This window comes from Phocoena phocoena, chromosome 14, assembly GCF_963924675.1.
Source record: "Phocoena phocoena chromosome 14, mPhoPho1.1, whole genome shotgun sequence".
Classification (NCBI taxonomy): domain Eukaryota; kingdom Metazoa; phylum Chordata; class Mammalia; order Artiodactyla; family Phocoenidae; genus Phocoena; species Phocoena phocoena.
In genome coordinates this window covers 69,027,268-69,049,043 of record NC_089232.1, presented here as the reverse complement: position 1 = coordinate 69,049,043, position 21,776 = coordinate 69,027,268, and the positions used below count along the sequence as shown (strand labels likewise).

General features: G+C 51.6%; 3 protein-coding genes across 6 annotated transcripts; 1 reads left to right on the top strand and 2 right to left on the bottom strand.

The window, feature by feature from the left end:
- The first annotated feature begins 5,898 nt into the window (after positions 1-5,898).
- On the top strand, positions 5,899-12,670 carry ABHD1 (abhydrolase domain containing 1). Its single transcript, XM_065890845.1, is given in 10 exon segments — positions 5,899-5,905; positions 5,952-6,118; positions 10,054-10,214; positions 10,553-10,735; positions 10,953-10,998; positions 11,152-11,277; positions 11,407-11,570; positions 12,083-12,131; positions 12,231-12,396; positions 12,519-12,670. Coding segments are annotated over 10 exon segments (1,221 nt in total).
- Positions 12,671-12,754: 84 nt separating this feature from the next.
- PREB (prolactin regulatory element binding) lies at positions 12,755-16,599 on the bottom strand. 4 transcript variants are annotated; one of them, XM_065891164.1, is made up of 9 exons: positions 16,240-16,599; positions 15,501-15,693; positions 15,093-15,310; positions 14,823-14,903; positions 14,596-14,720; positions 14,225-14,398; positions 14,019-14,091; positions 13,666-13,825; positions 12,755-13,490 (listed from the first exon to the last, which is right to left on the bottom strand). In XM_065891164.1, exons 1-9 carry the CDS (start codon positions 16,372-16,374, stop codon positions 13,396-13,398), a joined length of 1,254 nt encoding a protein of 417 aa, XP_065747236.1. In that variant the 5' UTR covers positions 16,375-16,599; the 3' UTR covers positions 12,755-13,395. The 4 variants fall into 4 exon arrangements, with proteins under 4 accessions (XP_065747236.1, XP_065747237.1, XP_065747239.1 ...); XM_065891165.1 differs by lacking the exon at positions 14,225-14,398 and having other exon boundaries at positions 13,396-13,490; positions 16,240-16,374; XM_065891167.1 differs by lacking the exon at positions 13,666-13,825 and having other exon boundaries at positions 13,437-13,490; positions 16,240-16,374.
- Positions 16,600-17,632: 1,033 nt separating this feature from the next.
- On the bottom strand, positions 17,633-18,829 carry PRR30 (proline rich 30). The gene has a single exon (XM_065890844.1). It carries the CDS (start codon positions 18,827-18,829, stop codon positions 17,633-17,635), a length of 1,197 nt encoding a protein of 398 aa, XP_065746916.1.
- Positions 18,830-21,776: the final 2,947 nt, after the last annotated feature.

Here is a 21,776-nt window from a genome sequence, read left to right as displayed (position 1 = left end):
TCTCCTCCTCTTGGTCCTATGTCACATGTGTGCAACTATTCAGCATGTGCAGTGGACAGAGGACAGAGCTATGGAACCAGCCAGACCTAGGTTCAAATCCCAGCTCCACCACAGACTGTCCCCGTGACCTCGGGTAGGTTAATTACCCTCACTAAACTTATTTGCATAATGGAGATAATAATAGTACTTACGTCACAGAATTACAGTGAATACTAAGTGGATAATGAATTACTCATCGCACAAGGAGTCTCTTATTCTTGTCCCTGCCTCTGCTATTTTCTCGATTTAAAGAACCCTCCATACGTAGAGTACTCTCCCTTTGCTGGAACTCCACTGCTCCAAAACCTTCAAGGGCTCCCTGTTTCTATGACAGTCCAGAGTCTTCACCTGGACACTTAAGGCCTTCTACTATCAGATATCAAGTTACCATTTTAGACTCATCTTCCAGTGCTCCATTATACTAACACTCTGCTTCAGACAGAGGGGTTACTGGAGTCTGCGAAATACTTTTCATTTTCACTGTGCAGTGCTTTTGCCCAAGCTGTTCCACCCTCTACCTGGAACATCCTGCGCCCTCCTGACAACCCTAGCACTCTGGTTTCAGTCCACTTCAGAAACAAATAATTGCATGTGGACTTTTAGTGTCATCTCAGTAATATTCTCCTAAGTCATGCTTCCAAACATGGCATTTTTAGTACAGGTAACTCACCTCTGTTATATGAAGGAAGTCAGGCTAAGGCACCTCAAGTAATGTGTAATGAGGTTGGTGTAATGTGATTGCTTCACACTTTCACATTTCTAATTACAGTATTTACAAAAGCTTTTATAAGCAACAGAAATAGAGCAGCTACTGAACAACTGCCTGTCAAATAAGAACGTTCCTCATCATTTTCTATAACGTGCATAAACATAATTTACCCTAATGACCACAGAAAAGCCACCACAACTGCTAGAGTTGTGATATAATTCAATAGAGTTATTCACACACACACACACACACACACACACACACACACTCACAGTGATCCTCTAGCCTCTGATTTCTTCAAGCCTTTGCACCAGTGCATGGGAGGAAAGCCTGGCCTTGCAGTTAGACCTCTGATCAAATCCAGCCTCTCACAGTACTAACAGTGTGATCTCAACAGGTGTCTCCGTGTCTCTGAGCTCTGGCACCTTCACTTTAAAAAATGAGGATAGTGGTATCTATCTTGTAGGGGCTTGGGGAGGATGCAATGGAATAATGTAGGTTGAGTGCATGGCAGTGAGTAGATGCTCCCTGAGTATTTCAGAGACTCTAGGATGTGGCAGGGCCTTTTCTCTTGCTGGACTTCCCAACCAGTGCGAAACTGCTTGCACAGCATGCCTGTCAGTGGCCATCAGCCTCCACTGGACTTTCCAGGACAGGAGCCTACCACCCACAGGGCACGCATTCCATTTCTGCCTAATTCGAACTGTCAGAAGTAATTCTGAGCTCAATCCTCTCCCTTAACTTATCTCTCCAGGGCCGCCTGTGCCTCCCAGCACCTCCCACCCCGCTCCCGGCGCAAGAGAAGAGGCACTGGCTATACAGCCAAATGGGTCCCACACCTGAGAGCTGGGCTCCCCCTGCCACTTCTAGCTGGGTGATAACCTCGACCCCTCCCCGGTCCCCCTTTTCCTCCGCTGTCAAATGAGGATGAAACTCCTGCCAGCCTCCCCTCCCCCCGGGACTGTCAAGAGCAACGAATGAGACACCGGAGGGAAAAGCCCTTGGGGGACTGTGAACCCCCCACATCACAGCGAGGGGGCTCAGGCCTTGCTTTCCAGGCCCTCCCTCTACATGCTCTCAGGGGTAACCTCGAAGAGGCGCCCAGAGGCGAGAGCCAGCGCTCCGGCGGCGTCCGAGCCGCAGGGGATGCGGAGGGACTGCGCCTTCAGCCTCCGAGCTGGAGGCCAGGAGACCGCCCCCGCCCGCGGTCCCGCCCCGCGGCGCCCAGTATTCCCGGCTGCCCGCGTTGGGGTCCCCGGCCCCCAGTCCGCCAGCCCCGGGCGGGGCTCGCACCCACCTGCGGCGGCGCGGCGCGGCTCTGGCCGGGTCCGGCTGGGTCGTCGCTCGAGGCTGTGCGCCGCCGCGGCCGCCGCGCCTCGGCTCCCGCCGCCCGGCCCTCCCCCGGGCCGCTCCACGTGGCTGCTCCACGTAGCCCTCCCGGCTGCGGCCACCGCCCTGGCCCGGGCAGAGTCCGGAGCGCCAGCCTGGGTCTCCGCCCCGCCCCGATTGGCCCGCAGACCCCGGCCCTCTGCGGCCCGCACCGGGCGAGGGAGAGCGTGTGCGTGAGTGTGTGCGTACAGACAACTAAAGAGAGGCAGAGAGACAGATGATGAAGCTGGTGCGTAATGAGAAGCACGTTTAACTGGGGGCTCACTCCCTGCTGGGACCCAGATGTGTGTGACAAGATAGAATGTGACTTACTGTTGGCCTGTGATTGTGACTGGTGTATGTGGCTGCGTGGATGAGAGACCTGTGACACGGTAGGGGGTGTTTCGTGTGGCTGCGTATCCAGTATGGCAGTACTTGAGAGAGTATGGCCAATGCGGGACTGTCCGGGTGTGTGGCCGTACAGGAGGTGAGCGGTGTGTCTGTTAGGGTATCTGGCTGAACTCTTCCCGAGTTGTGATGCTCAGGTGACACCCGTGACTGTCGGTTTCCGGTGAAGGTATCATTGTGTGACTGTGACTGCACATCACTGAGAAGTGGCTCCATGTGGTGGGGGGAGGGGGGGCCTGGGAAAGTATCAGCTTAAGGGTGACAGTGGCAGTTGTTTGCCAGCACAGCGTTGCTGTGTGTGGCTATAGCTTTGTGGTCAAAATGCAGTGTCACCCGTTTTCTCAGAGTAGCCAGTTCCTCCACCCAGGCTTCAGACTACTTCCTCACCCACTGGCTCAAAGACTTAGTTCTTTGAGTGTACAACTTCTTATCTCTCTGGAATCTTCAACTTCTCCCTCCCCATCAGCTCCTTCCCATCAGCATCCACCCACAACAACAAATGGACTCTCATCAAAGTCACCCTGTCCTCCTTCCTGTGGTGGACAGGTGGATACTGCTGGACACTACCTCCTTGGGTCATGGTATCACTGGTTTCGGCAATACCATTCCTCTCTCTTTAGTCATTTCCTCTTAGTTTCTTCATGTGTCGGAGTTCCTCTGGGCTCTCTCCTCATTCCCCATCTGCTCATGTGTTCTTCCATTCACGTAGCTTCCATCACTACCTCTTATGGGTTGAACTGTGTCCCTCAAAAGTTCATATGTTGAAGTCCTAATCCCCAATGCCTCAGAATGTGACTTTATTTGGAAATAGGATAGTTGCAGATATAATTAGTGAAGATGAGGTCATACTGGCATAGAACCTAATCCAATATGACTGGTGTTCATATAAAAAGGGGAATTTGGACACACACACACACACACACACACACACACACACACACACACAAGGAGAACAGCATGTGAAGATGTGGGCAGAGATTGGAGTGAAGCTTCTACATACCAAGGAATGCTGAAGATTTTCAGCAAACCACCAGAAGCTAGAAGAGAGGTATGGAACAGGTTCTTCCTCACTGCTCTCAGACGGTACCAATCCTGCTGAAACCTTGATCTTGGACTTCCAGTTTCCAGAACTGTGAGACAATAAAGTTGTTGTTGAAGACAACCAGTTTGCAGCACTTTGTTATGGCAACCCTGCCAGCTAATATATCATCTAAATGCTGATAACTGCCATATCTCAAAGTCCAATCTCTGAGCCCCAGACCACTTCAGGAACTGAACAGCCTACTGATTTGTGCTGGATCTTAATTTTTAAAGGTGACTGAGTGACAACACAGAGAGGTCAATGCCACTGAAAGAAAAGTTTAATGTTACAATTCCCTCAGGAAGAAGAGGCACAGCTCACCACACAGGACCACAGAGGGAAGCACCAGTGTAGGTCAGAAGGCAGAAAGGAGCAAGGGGAAGGCACAGGCCACAGCTTTTATTAAACTAGAAAAGCAAGACGAGGCAGGTTAAACAGTTTAGGGTTGGCTAGTTTTAATAACTTCAGAGAGCTTTGGGGCATAGGGGCTGTCACTAGTTGACTGGTCCCTGGTCCTGGGTTTATCTAGGAAAGGGAAAATATTGGTTTGGTGTGTGAGAGTTGGATAAAGGAAGTGGTTCAGAGTATGGCCTCTGGATTGCAGGGGAGATGTGAACAACTTTGGCTGTTAGTTTGGTCCTGTGATTAATGGATGCCAAAGAGACAAATTCAGAATCTAAGAAAACACAATTAGAACACCTACCAGCACCCCAGACGTGTCTGAATCAGAATGCATCATCTTCCTCCTCAAAACTTCCCCTCCCCCTGCTTCTCTACCCCAATGTTACCACCATGCATCCCTGAATCTATGCAGTCAGAAAACGGGGTCGTCCATGATTCCTCCTTCTTCCCCCACCTCCAACCTACTACCAAGTCCTATCAGTTCTGCCTCCTATCTTGAAGATCTTCACTCCTCTCCTGAGCTTTCCCCTAGTCCAGGCAGCCCTGGTCCACGCCAAATTTCCGTTAACAGCCTCCTAATTAGCCTGCTTTTCATCCCCCTCCAATCCATTCTCAAAGTAGCCTGAATGATTCTTCTGAAATATAACTCTGATCGTGTCGCCCACCCCTTCTTAAAACTCTGATGGCTTTCCTCCACCCTTAGGATAAAGCCTAACATCCTTTATGCAGTTGCCCACAACCTGATTCCTGACCATCTCACATGCTCCAGCAACACCAAATTTCTTTTGGTTCCTTTTAAGAAGTCTCTCACATCCAGGCTTTTACTTGTGCTCTTCCCTCTCCTGGAACAATTACTCTCTCCCCTTCTCCACCTTGTCTTGGAAACTACTACTTATTTTTTGATTTCGCCTTAAATGTATTGTCATTTAATATCTGGGTGTGCTTTCTCTGATCCATGGAGTCTGGGCACCCTCCCCGGGGCTCCCACTGCAGCTAGTACTTCCCTTATCTACCACCATGCTCTGTTGCAGGGGTTCAACCCTGATTACACATTTGAGTCTTCCAGAGAGATTTTAAGTTGTTATTAATACTTAGGCTCCTCTCCAGACCAACCATAACAGCGGGTGGGGCCTGGGCACCGCTAGTTTTAGAAACTCACAGATAATTCCAATCGTCAGTCAAGGCTGAGTCATTGCTCTAGTAGATTACTTACTTGTTTCCATATCCCAGTGAAGACAGGAACAGCATCCCAAGTGCCTGGTACACAGTGGGTGATGAGTAAGTATCTATTGTACTTGTGACAGGGATTGTATGAGGCAGTGTAGAGTGACACTGGACGAGTGGCTTTAACCCATGTGTGTGTGACTCTGTGCGGAATGGCACTCACTCAAGTAGCTGAAACTTGACTACGTGACACTGTGGGGTGTCGGTGTGAATGATTGTGTCCAGTGTGTGACGGCCACTGTCAATGACTGAACACTACGGGAGTGGAGTGGTGTGACCACGTCAGTGGCTGTGCCCTGTGTGTGACTGACTGAGAGGCTGGGGGGATCTGGCCAGGCTGTCAGACTCGCCGCTCCGGGGCAGGGTTTGAGGAAGAAAGAGCTGGAGCTGCCCCTCAAGATGGCGGCTGCGGGGAAGGCCGCTAGTCCTCACAAGAGGCCGCAGGGCCGGTGACCGCGAAGCGGAGGCAGGAGCCGTAGAGGCGCGAGACCCGGCCCGCGGGCCGGGAGGCCATTCGCAAGACACTGGGGTCAGCTCCGCGCAGACTGCCCAGGCGCGGTACACACACCCGCTCCACGTCCTAGCACCGCCGGGAGCACGGGCGGTGGGCGGGGCCTGGGTCCCCGAATCGCCGGGCAGTGCGGGCGGAACCCGCACAGGCTGTCCAATGGCGTGTAACGGGCGGGGCCTAGCGCGCACCTGCGGGCCCACTAATCGAAGCTCAGGCGTCAGAGCCGGTCGAGAACTTGGGAGTGGAGGCTCAGCAACGCGAGAGGCTGAGCTCCTCCCTGGGCCCCCAGGATGACACCTGGACAGAATCCTTCTCTCTGCTTTAGGGACTTGGCGCTGCCCTCTACTTCGGCTACTACTGGGCATGGGTGGCCCCGGTGGGTGCGGGTCCAGAGCTCTCTCCGGCAGGTGTAGGTAACTCGAGTCCGAGGGCAGCTTCCAGCCGGGGCTCGAGCCCTTTGTGGAGGCTGGCTCGGTGGGGTCTCCTGGCCCAGGTGAAATTTGACGCCACAGCCCCACCACCACTCTGGCCCCGCGCTCCAGCCAGGCTCAGCTTTGCTACTATCACCTAACGGAGAGTCGGTTCTTTGCCTGCCTGGATTCTCTGCATCCCGCGTACTCCCCATGCCAGCTGGACCTTTCAGTCATCGGAGGGGTGCTGCTGCCGATGATGTGGACAAACACTTGCAGAAAAGCGGGGTGGAAGGCATCCTGAGCTGTCAGGGAGATACGCACACTATCTTTTTCTTTTTAGGCAGTCTAGATGAGCTTCTCATTAGCTGCTCTGAATGAAGGAACCAGTTGGTGGGGTGGTGGCTAACACCCACCATCATCCCATCAGCTTAGTAGGACCTTGCTTCTCTTAAGGACTGGCAGAGGTTCCCCGCCTAGCTCAGGACTAATGGATAACCCTAACTGTCCCTGCTCATTCAGCCCTGTTTTAAGTTCTAGGCTCTCCATGTAGAGTGCAATGGAAAAATCCGAAGAGGATGATTTTGATGAACTTGGAAGTTTTATTCTCACTGAAATTTATGTAATTTACATAGCCACAAAAATCTAAATCTTTTAATTTTCATTAAACTCGGTTCTAAGTAGCTGAGTCTAACAAGAAACCTATTGATTCAAGCCCTTTAAAATGATCTATAGGGAAATTTAATGTTACCTCAACTTTTCTGTATTTTCAGAGCTTTACACATCCTATGTATTGTTTATAGAATACATTTGCCTTAGTAAAACAATTTTAAAAATCCAAACCTCACAATACCCTATAAACCTTACCTTATATGCCTGATTTGGAAAGTCAGTCATTTCAGAACAGAGCTGTCCTGAACTAAACATTTTCCTTTGCTTACAACCAGCCACAGAGAAGTCAGAGACCTCTGCCACTTTATACCCCAAATCCTTCTTGGATTTCCAAATACTGGTTTAAATGCAGAGAAAGTGTCATGCTGGACACTCTGAGGACATGCAGTTTGGATTGTCCAGCATGGTAATGGATTGGAATTGATTCATCCACAGTGACTAATGGCATTTAACTAATTAATTCTCAGGGATAAGTCAAGAAACACTTCACTGGAGTTAAAATGAAACTAACCCACATACATCAAACCTGTGATTTATTAGCACCTTGTTCTACACAACTGAGCTGTTTGACCAAGGATTTAATAAATTGATAACTCAAAATCTTGGCAACTAGGAGGTATTATAGTAAAGTGACTAAGAGCACAAACTCTTAGTTTCAATCCCAGCTCCACTGCTAACTAGCTTTGGCACATTTTGTGACCTTTGACAACTTACTCAATATTCAAACACGTTCCCACAGGGGGATCATAGTACCTATCTCAAAGAGCTATAGTGAAGGTTATAGGATATAATCATGTAAAATCCTTAGCACAATACCTGGCACATAAGGAGCACTCAACAAATCTTACTAGTATTGGTGGTAATATCATAATTATTTTTTACACTTTTTAATAGAAGTATAGTTGATTTACAATGTGTTAATTTCTGCTGTACAGCAAAGTGATTCAGTTACACAATTTATATACAATCTTTTTTAATATTCTTTTCCATTATGGTTTATCATAGGATATTGAATGTAGTTCTCTGTGCTATACAGTAGGTCCTTGTTGTTTATCCATCCTGTATATAGAAGTTTACAACTGCTAACCCCAGCCTCCCAGTCCATCCCTCCCCCAACCCCCGCCCCCTTGGCAACCACAAGTCTGTCCTCTATGTCCGAGTCTGTTTCTGTTTCGTAGATAGGTTTGTTTGTGTTATATTTTAGATTCCACATATAAGTGATATCATATGGTATTTGTCTTTTTCTGACTTCACTTAGCATGGTAATATCTAGTTACATCCATGTTGCTGCAAATGTGTGTGTGTGTGTGTGGTTTTTTTTTTAACGGCTGAGTAGTAGTCCATCGTATATATGTACCACATCTTCTTTATCCATTCATCTGTCAATGGACATTTAGGTTGTTTCCAGGTCTTGGCTATTATGAATAGTGCTGCTATGAACATAGGGGTGCACGTATCTTTTTGAATTAGAATTTTGTATGGATATATTTTGTATGGATTGCTGGATCATACGGTAATTCTATTTTTAGTTTTCTGAGGAACCCCCATACTGTTCTCCATAATGGCTGTACCAACTTACATTCCCACCAACAGTGTAGGAGAGTTCCCTTTTCTCCATATCCTCTCCAGCATTTGTTATTTGTAGAGTTTTTAATGATGGCCATTCGGACTGGTGTGGGTTGTTACCTCACTGTAGTTTTGATTTGCATTTTGCTATTAGAGTCATTGAGCATCTTTTCATGTGCCCATTAGCCATTTATATTTCTTCTTTGGAGAACTGTCTATTTAGGTCTTCTGCCCATTTTTTTCTGCCCACTTTTCGATTGGGTTGTTTTTTTTTGTTGTTGTTGAGTTGTATGAACCGTTTGTATATTTGGGAAATTAAGCCCTTGTCGGTCTCATTGTTTGCAAATATTTTCTCCCATTCTGTAGGTTGACTTTTCATTTTATGGTTTCCTTTGCTGTGCAAAAGCCTGATTAGAAAAAGCTTGACCTGCAAAAGCAGATGTAATCTTGATTAGGTCCTATTTGTTTATTTTTATTTCTATTGCCTTGGGAGGCTGACCTAAGAAAATATTGGTACAATTTATGTCAGAGAATATTTTGCCTAATATCATAATTATTATTCCACTTTGCCTTTTGCTAGCTGTGTGACTTTGGGCAAACAACTTAACCTGTCATAGTTTCTTATAATAAGGTTGGGTTTAGCCTAGTGCCAGCAAATAGCATACAATGAATCACAGGTGTTATTATTCCAGGGCTTAAGGCCCAGGGTACGAGTCACAACAGTCACAGTACCAACCTGGCCTCTCTAGTTCATAATTTACGTAGCCCCTTTTGACTGCAAGAAGAAATAGGAATCTGGTCCTTGGGTCCTTTCAGGCCTGCAACAGAAATGCAATTTCTATTTCTTGAGTCTGAGGCCTTCTGTCTTTGTACAGCATACTCCCCCTTCATAAGCCTTCTATGTGGCTGGGCCCTCTCATTCACTTGATGTGTATCCAGAGAACTAAGCAGAGAGGTTGAAAGATAGGGCTAAGTGTCCAATGACCTCATCTGGCCCACCATCCTATCCCTGTTACCTTCCTCCTGGCTGGCATGAAGAAAGAGAAAATCTGTTCCCATTGGGACTATTCCGCCTTTAGAGCATGGTCTAACAGCAGGGGCTGTTAAGTAAGAAAATGAGGTGGTGAGGTACAAAGAAGCCCTGCAGCAGGGAGCACATGCAACAGGGAATGGGAATATGCAACAATGGAATGCTAAAATCAGAAGGAACCAGCGTGACCGGAGCTAGTTTTGAGACGAGAGTGTGGATAATTCAACTGGCAGAAGTGTAGACAATTCAAAAGGCAAAAGTCACAGATTAAATGGTGCTGCATTTCTTCAGCCTCTGTCCAGGATCCCAACCTTTCCTGCAGATCAGCTGGGCAACTTATATTACCTGCTCTCTCCAAAATGGGTTGGGGGCATGGATAGGTTGAGTGTGGCAGTCGGTTCAGGGGCAATTCTGGAGAGGTGACACTCTAGGACTGGAGTTGGGGTCCTAGTGGGACTATCTTAACAGAGGTGACTTGACCATTCCAGATTGAGGTATGCTAGATTTCTCACGCCCAGACAAAGCAGTGCCCTCCAGGCTGGCCTCTGGAAAGGGGTCACTCTGGTATCAGGTACCTCACTGGCTTGGCGCAAAAATCAGGGGAGTGAGGCACATCGTGTTGTGTGACTACAGAGGCCACAACTGGTGACTGGGTCCCAGTTTCTGGCCTTCCTGGAGCGACACTGTCCAGTCACTGTGGAGACTTTCTACCCTACGCTCTGGTGTTCTGAGGGGCGGCTACAAACCATCTTCAGAGTCTTACTGCAGTCTCCGCCTGTAGCCCCTTACTCGAGGTAAGAAGGGACAGATGGGGGTGAACATGAAGCTGCAAGTACAGGGGAATCCTACTCGTGTACCTCTTTTAAAATGGGGGTAACCTTTGACCCATCTACCTCAGTGTGCTAAGGGTAAGCAGAGTGGCTATACGGCACAACCATGAGGTAATACTCAAATCTTTTATGTCCCATTATACCTCGTTACAGTCTTAATGTTCTGCATAACGCGTGACCTCAAATGATGCTGGTAACTTGTGGGAGTTGTTTGGGGAGGGAGAGGAGGGCATAAAATCTTTCAAAGTACATGGAGTTCCTAATAGTAGTATCTTTCTGTGCCCTTTTCTCCAAAACCACAGGGAAGTTCTCGAAACCCCGGATAGAGGACAGCTCCTCCTAGACTGGGCCAGCCATCCTAACAGCAGTCAATATCCTGACCCTACCACCCAGCCATTGTTATTGCTGCTTCCTGGTATCACGGGCAGTAGTCAGGAGACATGTATCTTGCACCTAGTTGACCAAGCTTTGAAGGATGGCTATAGGTAAGGATGGACACAGCCCAGCGGAATTGGGTGGTGTCTGATAACTTATAATTGTGTGTGTTGGGGGCCGGGGGAGGGTCAATTCATACCCTGCTAGCTATGGGGAGGAGGTGCCATATGAAGGGTACCATTTGACGGAGGCCTTTCTGAAACCTACCAAAAGGGGAGAGGAGCCCTTATGGAGGGTCTCCCTAACATGTACCTGGGTGTGCCACAGGGCTATCGTATTTAATAACTGGGGCTGCCACGGGGAATAACTGCTGGCGAGTACCCTCCTTCCTCGTAGTGGCCCTTCACCCCGCTCCCTTCAGAGACCCTGGGCCCCAACCTACCTGTCTTCCATTTCTTGAGTCCTTTCACTTTTCTGCCTTCTGGTCAGGGCCTCCTTCCCTACCCAATGATCCGGTTTGCCTCAGACCTACAGGGCCCTCTGTGCCAGCAACACTGAAGATCTGGAGACAGTCGTGAACCACGTAAAAAGCCGCTACTCCCAAGCTCCACTGCTGGCTGTGGGCATCTCTCTCGGAGGGTAAAGGCTGCCTGCACTTAACCCAAAGGCCCAGTCTTCCTTTTTCTCTTTCCTCCTCCATGTTCTCTCCCGTTCTCCTGTTCCAACTCACCAATACAAACCCTTCTTTCATGGCCCCTGGGCCAACCCTGCAGGATATTAGCTGAACCACCTGGCTCGAATGGGACGGGCTGCGGGGTTGGTGGCAGCACTGACTCAACCTGCATGCTGGGATACCTCTGAGACCACCTGCTCCCTGGAGACTCCACTGAACTCACTGCTCTTCAGCCAGCACCTCACTGCTGGGCTCTGCCGAGCTGTGAACCGGTAGGGTCTTGACAAGTGGAAAAGGGAAGCAGACAGGGTAGGATGGCAGACATGCCAGGTTCTCCCAGTGCTCGGGTCGGTTCCCTATCTGGATTTTCTCACTCATGAGATAGGACAGAGGCTGGCTCTGGGTCAGGTCCAGGAGTAGAGCCAAAGCCCTATGTGTTCTTTTTTTTAAAATTTTTCTTTTTGGCTGCGTTGGGTCTTCATTGCTGCGCGCAGGCTTTCTCTAGTTGCGGCGAGCGGGTGCTACTCTTCGTTGTGGTGCACGGGCTTCGTTGAAGTGGCTTCTCTCATTACGGAGCACAGGCTCTAGAGCGTGTGGGCTTCAGTAGTTGTGGCTCGCAGGCTCTAGAGCACAGGCTCAGTCGTTGTGGCACACGGGCTTAGTTGCTCCACGGCATGTGGAATCTTCCTGGACCAGGGGGTCGAACCCGTGTCCCCTGCATTGGCAGGCGGATTCTTAACCACTGTGCCACCAGGGAAGTCCCACCCTATGTGTTCTTTTGCAGAAACAGAAAGGTAATGGAAAAGGTGGTGAATGTAGACTTTGTGCTACAGGTAGAGTCTTTCAACTCTTCCCTCTCGGACCAAAACTGTTCTTCCAACACCTTATTCCCTTTCCTCATCCTAGCCTATCCCACCCGCCACCACCTGCAGGCCCACACAATCCACCACTTTGATGAGCGCTACACAACTGTGGTCTTCGGATATCAAGACTGCGCTGCCTATTACCAAGCAGCAAGCCCAAGAACCAAGGCAGATGCCATCCAGCTCCCTGTGCTCTGCCTCAATGCAGCTGATGACCCCTTCTCCCCGGTCCACGGCGAGCACCTGGGATCTGGACGCTTCAGGCCCCGGGGGAAATGGGCCATGCAGTGCAAGCGGAAAGAGCCTGGGCTCTCAGCAGAGGCCAGGGCTCCTGACCTCCTCTCCAACGCCTCCTAGCCCTTCCCCTACAGGCTGCCCAACATCCTCCCCACGTTGCACTGCTCGTCACAGCTCGGGGTGGCCACATCGGCTTCCTGGAAGGACTGCTTCCCTGGCAGCACTGCTACACGAGCCGCCTCACGCATCAGTATGCCAAAGCCATCTTCTAGCACCCAGCAGAGCTGCTCAGCCTCAGAGCACCCACTCCTCCTGAGGGAGGCAAAAGCTGACAAGAGTACCATCTGGAGCCTCAGTTCAGTCTTCGCTTGTTTATTAAATATCAACCTTTCCTGCCTAATGCGCTGAAGTTCATTTTCCCTTTTCTCAAGGCTAGGGTAGACTGTCCAGGAATTTACTGCATATTTGGCCTGGCTGGCTTGGAGCTACCCAACTGAACCCAAAGATGACTGCCTGGTTCTTCCTTCTGCCCCTTCCTTCTCTAATACCAAGTCCCAGGCCAGTGCTTTTCCCAGCAAATGCCAGGAGCTCACGTGAAGAGCAACTGGCCACGAGGCTGTAAGGGGAGAAGAAAACGACTGTTTCTGCAGGAAGGACAGCAGTGCCTCCAGGTTCTTGGGCATCTTCACATATTTCTGGAGAAAGGACAAGCTCAACTATGGAGCCTCTGGTAGGCAGAAGGAAGGAGACGGGTGGTGTGGCCTGGCGTTCAGACACCACTGTCCTGGGCGGATCCACAGATGACGAATGCAAGGTTCCCAGGACTCAGTGTCGCACAGGGCCACAGCCAAGCTTTAACTGGACAGGGCAGGCGTTGCCCATTAGTCTCATCAGAGGCAACCTCAGCTGTGGACCCAGATGGAGCGAGCAGTGGTAGGCCCACACTGGTCGAGAAGGTGGCAGTGTCCAGGCCCCTGGCTCCCTGGGAGCGGGGAGGCTAAAGAAAAGCTGGAAAGGCCCTCTGGAGCAGCAGGATGGTCATAACGATAAGCCCGACACACAGCAGCAGCAGCAGCCATATAGGAACACTCCCTGCAACGGGGGGAGGGAAGGAGTCAGGAGGCAAAGGAGCGTCACAGCCCAGAGAGCAGAACCATTCAAGAAGGGGGTAGTGGCTACAGATAAGCATCCCATTCCCCAGGAGGCAAGTTTTCGCTACAGCGAAAGCTGGGGTGGTTCCCCCACCGCACCCACCCCGGTGACTCACGTCGTGAGGGCAGCAGGTGTAGCTGGCAACGGCTGTCAACAGCCACAGAAAACAGAGCAGTTTCCTGGGACCCAAGGAGCTCTGGACCACGACCCTTCTCAGGTAGAAAGGCCACATCCGTCACCACGATGCCATGAGCCTCCTTCACGTAGTACAGGCGCTGGGGACGGGAGGAAAACTAGTGAGGGAAGGCCCAACTGGGAACATTCCTTCCGGAAAACACGGCCTCTGCCCCCAGAAGACTTTCCCGCTACAGGCTGGGCCTGAGTCCTTCCGGCACACTCAGTGCAGAAGCAGGCCTAGAATCCCCACCCCAAAGAGCCCTCAGGGCTGTGCCCACCTCCACCCATTACCTGGAGAGAGAAAGCTATGTAGATGGCAACAGAGCCAGTGACCGTGCCCAGGCCTAGGAAGGTGCCCGATTCACTGCAACAAACAATAAAACGCTCACTGTCCTGGAGTCTGTGCAGCAACAACAGTCCTCAGGGACTCAGGCAGCACGTCTCCCCGAGCTCCCCCTGGTCCCCCCATACCCAGCCAAGCCACCACTGTCTCACACCTGACGCTAAGGCAGGAGATGACTTCATGGCCACAGGACTTGGTCCGAAGGGGCAAGAACGTGGAGCCATCCCAGGCTGTGAGGTAGCAGGGCGGGGGCTGGCGCAGACGCTTGTGGGGGATCTGCACCGTGAAGAGTCTCAGCCCAGCAGGCTGGTCTGGAACCTGCCCAAACCTGGGGGCCGGGCGAGAAGCTGTTCAGCTCCTGGGGCCTGCCCAACCCTCCTCAGAGGTGTGTGCCCTCCTGCACCCTGGTGAGGCCTAGGGTAACACCCGACAGGGCTCCGACCCTCCCCAGCTTCCCCCCAGTCTCCTCCCACTCCCCCACATCTAGGCTGTGCCTCTTTCAGCCACCCTCTGGGGTCTTCACACCTGCAGGCCTGGTAGCGGTAAGGCGTGTTAGAAAAGGTGGGTCCGTTCTCTTGCCAGTGCAGCTGTGTCACCAGCTGATCCTTCTGCCACACGGAGGCCTTAAGGTCCCAGCCCACAGTTACCAACTAGTCAGGAATCAAGATTCCAAGGATGGACGGTTAGGGGATCCACTTACTGGGCAAGCAGCATAATCACCTCCTACTTTCTCCACCCTCTCAACTCCTCACCTTGCCATCAGGCCCCAAAGCCAGGTCCTCAATCTCCCCTTCGTGGGCTTTGAACTCCAGAACTTTCTCCAAGGTGGGTACCTGCAGCCAAACCACCACCACAGTTAGCCTAGGTACCCGGCAAGAGCGCAATGATACTCACCCCTCTTCTCTACTAATGGCCGCTCAGTGCAGGCTTCACTCACAAGTTCCCCAGAACCCATGTTCAGTTTCTCACAATTCTGGCCTTGCTGCTACTGACACTCATCCTCTAACCTCCCAAAACCACACCTTCCAGACACGAACGTAGCCATCCGTCCCTCCAGTGGCAAGCAGGGTACTATCATGGTTGAAGCATACAACTTTCTGCAGTGGATCAGTGCTGAAGTCTGTCTGCACCGCCTGCAAATTCTCTACGCTGAATTCTATCTCCTCCTGGTGGGTTTCAGCTCCAGACTTCTCTGCTGGGGCAGCCCCTTTCCTTTGTCGAGGCCCCTGCTCCTTGGAACCTGCAACACAAACAGCCTGCCAGGTTCCAGGTTTCTCAAGTAAGTAGTACTGGCCCCCTCTCTAGTGGTGAACATCGAGCTTCTCGCCTGCTACCGTAACCCCACTTCCAGCCCCACTTCGTCAGAGACCAAGATGAGAGTGATCTTACTTATTTAACCCTCTTCCCAAAGCTAGAGAGGGGGCTCTCACCTGCCTTCCCTGCCTTGTTTTTGCTCTTCTGCTGATGGATCTGGAAGCGCAGGAGCTGACAGTGGGCATCCTGCCCCGCTGCAAGGATGTTACCAGCCAGCGCCAAGTTCATGGTGGCCCGTGTCTCTGTGTCATGGGAGTGTAGTAAGGAGGCGCTAAGGCGCCCATTAATCTGCTCCAGTTGCAGAAAGTGCTGTGGCAGAGGGAACCAGGATGAGGTTCAGAGAGCACCTCAAGTGCAAACTTCCATCCTATAGTCTGATGCCCTACCCCTTTGCTAACTACACTTTCTAGTTTAAAAGGCTTTTTGCAACCTTTTTTCTTTTCTGAGCCTCACGAATCTGTGCAGCAAGCAAGGCTCTAGTTTGCAGAACAATGTGACGGCGCTCAGAAGAGCGAAGAAACCTAGCTTCTATTTCACTCGCCACTGCCATCAGTCTGGCAGACAAGTCTATGTGGCCCCCCTGGAAAAATCCAGGATAAGACCCCTGGTGCTAATCCTGAGGTCGAACTGAAGCGTTCGTGCCTAGGTAGCGCTGTGTGCAGTTTTCACTTTACCTTAGGAGCCTCTCAATTGACCGGTGAGTTCTCGATTGAAATTCGCGCCGGGACGCCCGGCATGCCGGGGTTCCCACCCGGGAGGGGCCGGGTCCGAAGCAGGGGTGCGGCCCGCCCCCAGGCCCTCCCAGAATCGCCCTCAGCCCGTGGCGCGACCCGGCCCCAGGGGCACAGTACTCACCACGCCGTTCTTTATGCCGGTCTTGGCGGCGCCTCCTCCGCCCGCAGCGATGAGCAGCCCCGCGCTGGGGTCGACCTGAAGCGCGTACAACGGGAACGGGGCCCGGTACAGCTCTGGCGCCCGGCGCCGACCCATCCCGCTCGCCCCGCGCTTCACTGTCTGCGCCGAGGCACCGGGGACATGCCGCCCGGCCTTCGACTACTGCTCCGGTCGCTGTTGACCTTGGTCCGGTCGCCGCCGGGAGGACTCCAGACCCCTCTCACAGCCGCCGGGCTGCAGAAACTGTAACTACACACAAGGTTCCCTATCGCTTCCGCGGGCCGCCTAACCCGGTCTCGCAGACGCGCAAGGCGCAGGCGCACCGAGCCCGCACTCCTCGCGCAGGCGCAGAGCCGCCAATACGCGTCAGCACTAGCCGGCCGCGGGCAGGCGGAGCTCCAGCTCCAGGGTGCCGTTCTCCGCCCGCTTGTGAAGGCAGACTCCGCCATCTTTTTGCGGGGCGTTTGGGGCGCGCACCAGCTTCAAGGAAATGTTCTGCAGGAGTAGGGTGGGTGGGGGCGGGGACGGGGTGTGCTAATAAAGGTTATGGGAGGTTAATAAGCCTTTAATAAAGAAATCCGTGGATTAGGACTTGTCCACACTTCAGGAGTGATACGCAGACTCGTCGAGCGCAGCCTTTACGTTTACCCAAGAGACGAAGTGATTTATCCAAGGTCTGCCTCGCACCCCACCCTCCTGAGGGGGCCCTTGGATTTCTGATCTCCAACGTGAGGACCCCGTGTTTCTCTGCAGTGAACGCTAGGCTTGCCCTTGCCTGCAAGGAGACATGTCCTGCTGCTCCCCCTGGCCTTGTCGGCATGAGTCCTTTTAATCTAAGGTGCAGCCAGAGGAAGGGGCCCAGTGGCTTCATCTCTGGGGATGCCATTATCTGTCCCAACAAATCGAATTAAATGGGTGAAGGGCCTGGCAGAGCCCTCTGCACATCTCAGGTGCTCAGGGCTTATGGGTCCCTTGCCCTCCTCAGATATATGGCACTCACTCTCCTTGGTCATTCTGTTTCCTTTGACTCTCCTCCACCCCTTGTTGGGTTCTGGTCACCCTGAAGGTACAGCCACCCCCAGGATCTGCTCAGCAAGACACAAACACAAGTTTTGCAGGGTCAGGCTTTATTGGATATACTGAAGGCTGAGTGGGGCCTCGGGTGCCCTTGGTCCTCTTCAGCCAGGAGAAAGCAGACTCCACAAGGGGCTCCCAGGGTTCAGGGCTGGAGAACATACCTGACCTCCAGCCAGCCAGCCCTTCAGAGTGTCTCGGGGGCCCCCTGAGATCTGGGGCCGGGCAGGGATGGTGGGGTTCGGAGGAGGTGCTCCAGGAAGCCTCCGTGGCTCTGGCCCTAGAGTGGTGACTTTCGGGGAATGGGCTCTGGAGAGGCAGGCCTCTTTGAGGCAGAGGAAGGTCTGGGCTTCAGGGAGACAGTGGCCTGTTTTGGTGCCTGAGTCTGAGACCCTGAACAGCACATGGAGTTTGGTGATTGAAGGCCTACAGACCTGAGGCTCCCGTACTGGGAGGGGGTGCCTGGGCCTAGATCTGCCTGGGCCTGAGCTGCTGGGGCTTGAGATGCCTGGGCTTGACACCCACGGGCCCGAGCAGCCTCTCCCCGAGGCCCTACTTCCTCCGGCCTTCTTTCTGGCAACAGATGCAAGGCCCTGGCCTGGCCCCGAGGCAGGCGGAGGCCAAAGCCAATGCCGATGCGCAGTGGTCCGGATTCCTGGCCCTGCGCACAGGGCAGTAGTTGGGGGAAAGCAAGTAGCCTGGGTCCAGTCCTGTACCTGGGGATAGGGCAAGAGGGGCTGCGGGGCCGCAGACACACCAGACAGACAGGGTACTCCACGACCGGGGCCTTGCCGGTTTTGCCTTGCCACAGGCGCTGCAAAAGCAGTAGCCGCAGGTCGTGGGCGATACGGCGGTGCCCCAGATGAACCACCAGGGCCTGGGCCAGGGCTCCTGGGTCCCTGAACTCTGCAGGGTCCCTCTCGCTTGCCACGCATCCCCCCTCCCCCACAGGGGACCCTGTGTTCCTGTGCTGCTGCGAGTGCCATGTCTGGCTGTTAGAGTGAACCCCACGAGAAGGTAGACTGGGGCTTGGGGAGGTGAGAGTGGAGCTAGGTACGTCTTCGGGGTGGGAAGGAGACTGGCAACGTGAGCTCAGGAGAGAGGAGTTCTGTGGCTGAGAGGGAGAAGAGGAGTGAGTGAGAGTAGGAGATGGATATAGCCAGTGGGAGGGCGAGGAAGAACGTGGTGGGGAGAGAGAGAGGCAATTCTGATGAAAGAAAGAAGGGGAACTTGGGAGATAAGAGTAGGGATGTAGGACAAAGTCCGAATTTGAGTCAGAAGAGTAGAAATGGGAGCCTGCAGAGTGGGACCATGGGGGAGGAGAGCAAGGTGGGTGGGTGGGATGGAGTGATTGTTGGGGAGGTTGAGGTCGAAGGTTGCAGGGAGGGGAGTCCACAATTTGTGAGGAGCCCCGAAGGGGGCGCCCAGGGGATGCTGCGTTCTGTAGCAGCACTTGGTCCTTGTTTTGAGGCAACATTGCCTTGAATCCAGAGGAGAATGGAGTGTCAAGCCCACAGATTAGAGACCTGGCAGAGGCAGGACCGGTATCTCTGGGGCCAGAAGTGGCTGAGAAATCAAGGCCTTCTGTGCACAGAATGTGGCTCCAGCCTGGTGTTGGTAGGACTGTTGGTGGCAAGCCAAGGAGACACCCAGCCCTGGAGCACCAGCTTCTCTGGGTGTTCAGACGGGAGTTTTGCTCTAAACTTGCCTTCTCACTTCTTTGCAGTGGGCCAGTGATGAGGGATGGAGGGGATGGAGAATCAGGACTGACTCTTGGGAGCTGAACGACAGCAGAAGTTATCTGGGTGGGCCAGGGAGGAAGACACAGCCCATAGGATCTGTAGAGAAAGAAACAGAGTCCAAGATATTGCGAGGCTGGGTCCATTTCTGGCTCTGACTTATGTACCATGCAGGCTGGTTCACAAAGGCCCTAAATCCATGTCACCTTGGGGTCAGAAGAGCTGGCAAAAAGCTCCAGAGAAGGTAAGAGCTAAGGAGGAGAGGAGTAGGGAAGGAGGGGAGGATGGATAGGATGAAGTTAGAGGAGGGGGCTTGGGAGATGGGGACTGAGATGGGACTAGGAATTGAGGGTGTTCTGGTGCTGTGAGCTCTTACCAATGAGGGTTCCTCTGGGCTGTGTTTCTCAAGGCACTTCAGTGATGTGGGACCTGGGAGAGAGAGGAACAGAGTCAACAAATGGTGGGTACTCCCCTCTCTGCCCCCAGCGTCTGTCACCCAAAACTCACTCTGACCAAGAGTTCTGTCTGAGCCTTGCCCTCGGTCCTCCTTCAGCCAGGCGGAGGTCTTCTGTTACCAGGTTTTTGTTCTCCTAAACCTGAATCAGAGATTCTGCAAGCATCCTGGTTTCCTGGCACTCTGGTTGCCCTAATCCCAGTCTTCCCTAACGCTGATGTCCTCTGGCTCAGTCTGGCCCCAGCCGAGATGGCTTTTCACGCTCAGTAGCAGTGGGGCTAGCTGGTGAAAACCTCTGGGAGGTGGGCACTTTGTCCCAGCAGCCCTCGGGAGCTGGGAGCTGGGAGCCCCTCTTCCTGGGGCAGTTGTCCCTGGCATCTAGTGCCTATGTCACAGAGGTCGGGGGCTGACATCATAGACTCTCCTCTTCAAGGCTCTAGGACCTTCTCTCAGAGACCATCCACAGGCTGGCCCTTGATAAAACTGAAGCAAGCAAAATTCTCTGGGGCATTCTGTCTCTCCTTCAGGGCCTAGCCCCCACCTCTGCTCTCTGCCCATATACTTTACAGTTCCCACCACCTCCTCCATCCAGGCTTCTCCCCAACTGTACAGCCTAGAGCCTCCCTTCAACTTCTTGTTTTCTTTGCTTTCTGAGCAGTGGTTCATGCTCCACACCTTTTCCCCCCTTGGGATAATGCTTATATGTTTGCTTTTTTTTTTTTTTAGTCAGTTATGTTCTATAATGTTTTAGCTTTACTGAGGTATAATTCACAACTAAAATTGTAACACCTTCAAAGTGTACATAGTAAGTTCTCCCTCACTCCACCTTTTCGTTCTATCCAGGCTTTCCGTGAATTGGCCAAGGCCCACCCTTGGAAGGGCAATCTGCTTGCTCAGTCTACTGATTCAGATGTAATCTCATCTAGAAACACCCTCGCAGACACACCCAGAATAATGTTTAACCAAATATCGGGGCACCCCTTGGCCCAGTTGACACATAAAATTAACCGTCACAGTATATAAGTGAAAGATGAGATGCCTTTCCAAGGATCTATGATGCCTAGATTCAAGGAGACTTTGCCCATATCAGTATTTCCAATTGTCTCCTTTTTTTGGTGCCCTGGAGTTTTTTTCACCCCACGACTAGTCATCATAATAAAATTAGGACTGAGTAAGATGTACGGTTAGTATAAAGTGAGAGAAGGTTCTTATGAAGAGGTGAGTGGTGGGAAAGCAGAACCAGGCAAAACCTCAGTCATATCAGTTTTAGGAAGGAGCGAATATGGAGGCTGAGATCCAGCCTTAGGGACTGAGGGCTTCCTGGGATGCCAGACTTTCAGTGCTAAACCCAAAACAGTCCTAGATAAACCAAAACTAAACCCTAGAACTTGAGTCCTCTTGGAAAAGATTCATGTTCCCCTAGGGTATGAGGATCACTGTTTGAAGATTACTGTTCTAACAAAAAATTTCTATAGTAACTTCAATTTACACTAACCACTCTCTCCCTTATTTTGTGTTAATTACTATATGCTTAGTAAAACTCTACTGACCCAGCAAATGGAAATACTCTAAGCATTTGGCATCCAAGTTGGTAACATGATATTTTAATGCAGTTGTTTTCTTGTTTGCTAGTTGTTTCCTATTGTAGATGTTATTTAACACACACTTTAACCACCCCCGACTACTCCAACAGTGGGCAAGAACACTGTGTTCAATTTCTTTCAAATGCTCTATAGCATGCTCTTTCCAGAAATCCACCAATGTTTGTTGAGAGGATGAATGAATGAGTAAATTGATAGTTATCTAAGTGAATTTGACCTTTGCACTTTGCTTTTTCTTTTCCTTTCTTTTCTGTTTGGGCCCTACATTATTCCATGGTAGGAAGTGGAAGGAAGGGGCTACTTACAGAACTACCTGAGTATTCTTGGAGAAATCATGATTATGAGAGAGGTGTCAGGAAACAGAGATAGGTAACTATTCAAAAAGGGAAAAACGATAAATTCTAGAATCTCAAATCAGTCAGTTTCTAGTTGCTTGCCAGGAAAATTTTAAACTGAATTATTGACAGAATGTATATAAGCTCTTAGAAAGGAAATGGATGATCACAATGGCCAGAGTGAGTTCAAGTAAAACAATTTGTAGAGAACATACAGCCGTCCGGAAGTGGCATATATATCGTGTCATCAGGGAAGGCAGTTATATCTAACTTTTCACTTTCTAGGATAAGAAGT

Coding starts and splice junctions, on each gene's coding strand:
- PRR30 (XM_065890844.1), bottom strand. CDS start 18,829: ATGTTGCCTCAAAACAAGGACCAAGTGCTGCTACAGAACGCAGCATCC.
- PREB (XM_065891164.1), bottom strand. CDS start 16,374: ATGGGTCGGCGCCGGGCGCCAGAGCTGTACCGGGCCCCGTTCCCGTTG. Junction 14,092..14,224: donor ATCTCCTGCCTTAGCGTCAG/GTGTGAGACAGT, acceptor TGTTTGTTGCAG/TGAATCGGGCACCTTCCTAG. Junction 13,826..14,018: donor ACATAGCTTTCTCTCTCCAG/GTAATGGGTGGA, acceptor TCCCGTCCCCAG/CGCCTGTACTACGTGAAGGA.